Genomic DNA, 2,179 nt, shown 5'->3' with positions numbered 1-2,179 from the left:
GGATACGTTGTAGCACCTCGACCTGTTGGTGATGTATAAATCATTTGAATGTGTCCACTAGGCACATCAACGCGCTATTGAAATTTTTCGGTGTCTTCCCTCTTACAATCAAAGAGGGTCAGTAACGGCGAATACGTTTGCGCAGGGCACTTGAGGAGGCACAGGGGTGGGAGGATAGCCAATACCGAATTGCAACTGTGAAGCCTTTTCTCTGAGGCACTCGAGAGTCCATGTCCGAATTGGGACTTCGCTGGCTGACAAAACGGTTCGAGATCTGGCAGCTCTTCTCCTCGAAAAGGTGGATCGCTTTAAAGACAACAAGGAGCAAGCAAAAAGGAAGAGGAAGCTCCACGCGTAGCTGGAGAAAATGGAACAGGATCCTCAAAGTGTCTGCATTTCAAAAAAATCTTTCAACCTCCAATGCTACCGCAGAGGCGTCTAACTCATTGAAGAAAAAGCAAGTGGCCTCGGGGTGAGGATGCGGTAAGCCGACTTCTCCGAAATATAAACATCCGAAGAAAGCGGGTAAGCAACTAACCCAATATTTATCGCCTGAGCAGGCATCGCCCAGCAGTTCCGTTACGGAGCCTACCTGTGTTTAAGTAAAGATATCGGGGTGAACTCGGTGAGTAAAAACGAAATGTTTGTGTTGCGTGGAGTTTTAGTGACGTAATGAACTGCATGGAGAACCCAATACGATCATAAGTAGATCGTTTACGCGATGAACATCTCGTAAGGCGTCGGGTTCCAGCCCGGGTAGTACTTTGCTACAGTGTCCTTGGCCTCATCCAGGGTACCGGACACACAGCGACCATCCGCTACGCGGGTCAAGATGTACGCCACAGGATCTGTCTCGTACTTCTTCTTGGTCTCGTCATAGCTCACCAGCTTGAGCTCCATCTTTTTGCCCAGTTTCTTCTCAGCAAGCGCAGCAATCTCCTTCGGGGACATGCGATCACTCTCAACAGAGAACCGCGACCACTCCAATGAGCATTTAGCCGCTGTCACCAGAACGTGCGCGATAAAACGACACAGGTCCGATCTGGCGACGATACTCATCTTCGCATCGCCATCCCCAACAACAGTCATGGCACCTTCCTTGAAGTTGTACCCAAGGAAGCTAAACAAAAATATAAAGTAAATGATAAGCGAATCGCGGGATGAATAAAGCTTACAATGGAATGTACTCGGCCCACAGCCCACCGTGAAAGAGCGCAAATGGCAATTCTAGCTCTTTCAGCTGTGTGCGAACCTTCTCCTTCGTAATGTTCGGTCCATCTTCGTCAGCCATGCCAAACTAGAAGCTTTCGTGTTAATATCATCTACTCAAGGTCATTTGCAGAAATGATACTTATTTGGTAGGCACAAAGAGCTGGAGCCCAGCAGCCTTTGCCGCTCGAGCAACAGCAAACTGGATCGAGTGATGATACGCATGAATCGTGCACACGCTACAATACAGATAGGCGAAAAGTCAAGCATTTACAGCCAAGTTAGGGGACGAATGATACCCACACAACTTCATTGCCGGTCAGAGCTGCCTTCAACGATGCTTCGTTGTCGTAGTTCACTTTCACGAGAGATACCCCGCGCTCCTTGAATGCTTGGAGCTCAACCTAAACATAGTATTCAGCGGATAGCGTCATGTGCAAACAAATGTGAACAGCTTTACCTTGGTATCATCGCGAGTTAGAATTGTCACGGTAGCTTTGGCCTGGAGTAGATATTCAGCGACGCCAGAGCCGACACCACCAGCACCGACAATTGCGAACTTGGTAAATGTCGACATGCTCGTGGAAGTGAAGTGGAAATGGGTTTGAATAATTTCAAGAAAATTGAAAAATGAGCTTAGTGTTCGGCTACCGGTACATGCACTCAGTTTACAATGGGTTTTAACCACGATGTTGATGATTGCCCAGGTCATAAACTTCTTAGTACCAAGAAACCATGTTGATGTTTGCCATTAATTAACCTTCTCTTACCAAGACGTTTACGTTAGTAAAGGCTTTGATTGGCAATCAATGTTTGCCCAACCCAATCATCAACATCGTGGCTATTCTCTGATTTCTGCTTCAGAAGCCGATTTCGCTTGTATATAACTCAATTCCACCTTCAACACAATGTTGGTCACGACACGCACTCATTCGAGCAACATCCCAGTTGCCGTTGGGTCGTAAAAAAA

At 47.1% G+C, this 2,179-nt stretch overlaps 1 protein-coding gene across 1 annotated transcript; it reads right to left on the bottom strand.

The window, feature by feature from the left end:
- Positions 1-642: 642 nt before the first annotated feature.
- Positions 643-1,786, bottom strand: PPTG_11707 (hypothetical protein; the record flags this gene model as incomplete). The annotated part of the gene is made up of 5 exons (XM_008906838.1): positions 643-1,120; positions 1,176-1,297; positions 1,367-1,448; positions 1,513-1,613; positions 1,670-1,786. The coding sequence occupies 5 exons, from the start codon at positions 1,784-1,786 to the stop codon at positions 715-717; spliced, it is 828 nt and encodes a 275-aa protein (XP_008905086.1). The 3' UTR covers positions 643-714.
- Between the last annotated feature and the right edge of the window lie 393 nt (positions 1,787-2,179).

The sequence above is a fragment of the Phytophthora parasitica genome (genome assembly GCF_000247585.1).
Source record: "Phytophthora parasitica INRA-310 unplaced genomic scaffold supercont2.25, whole genome shotgun sequence".
NCBI lineage: Eukaryota > Oomycota > Peronosporomycetes > Peronosporales > Peronosporaceae > Phytophthora > Phytophthora nicotianae.
Note: the sequence above shows the minus strand (reverse complement) of the source record. Positions and strands in the feature narration are given on the sequence as shown.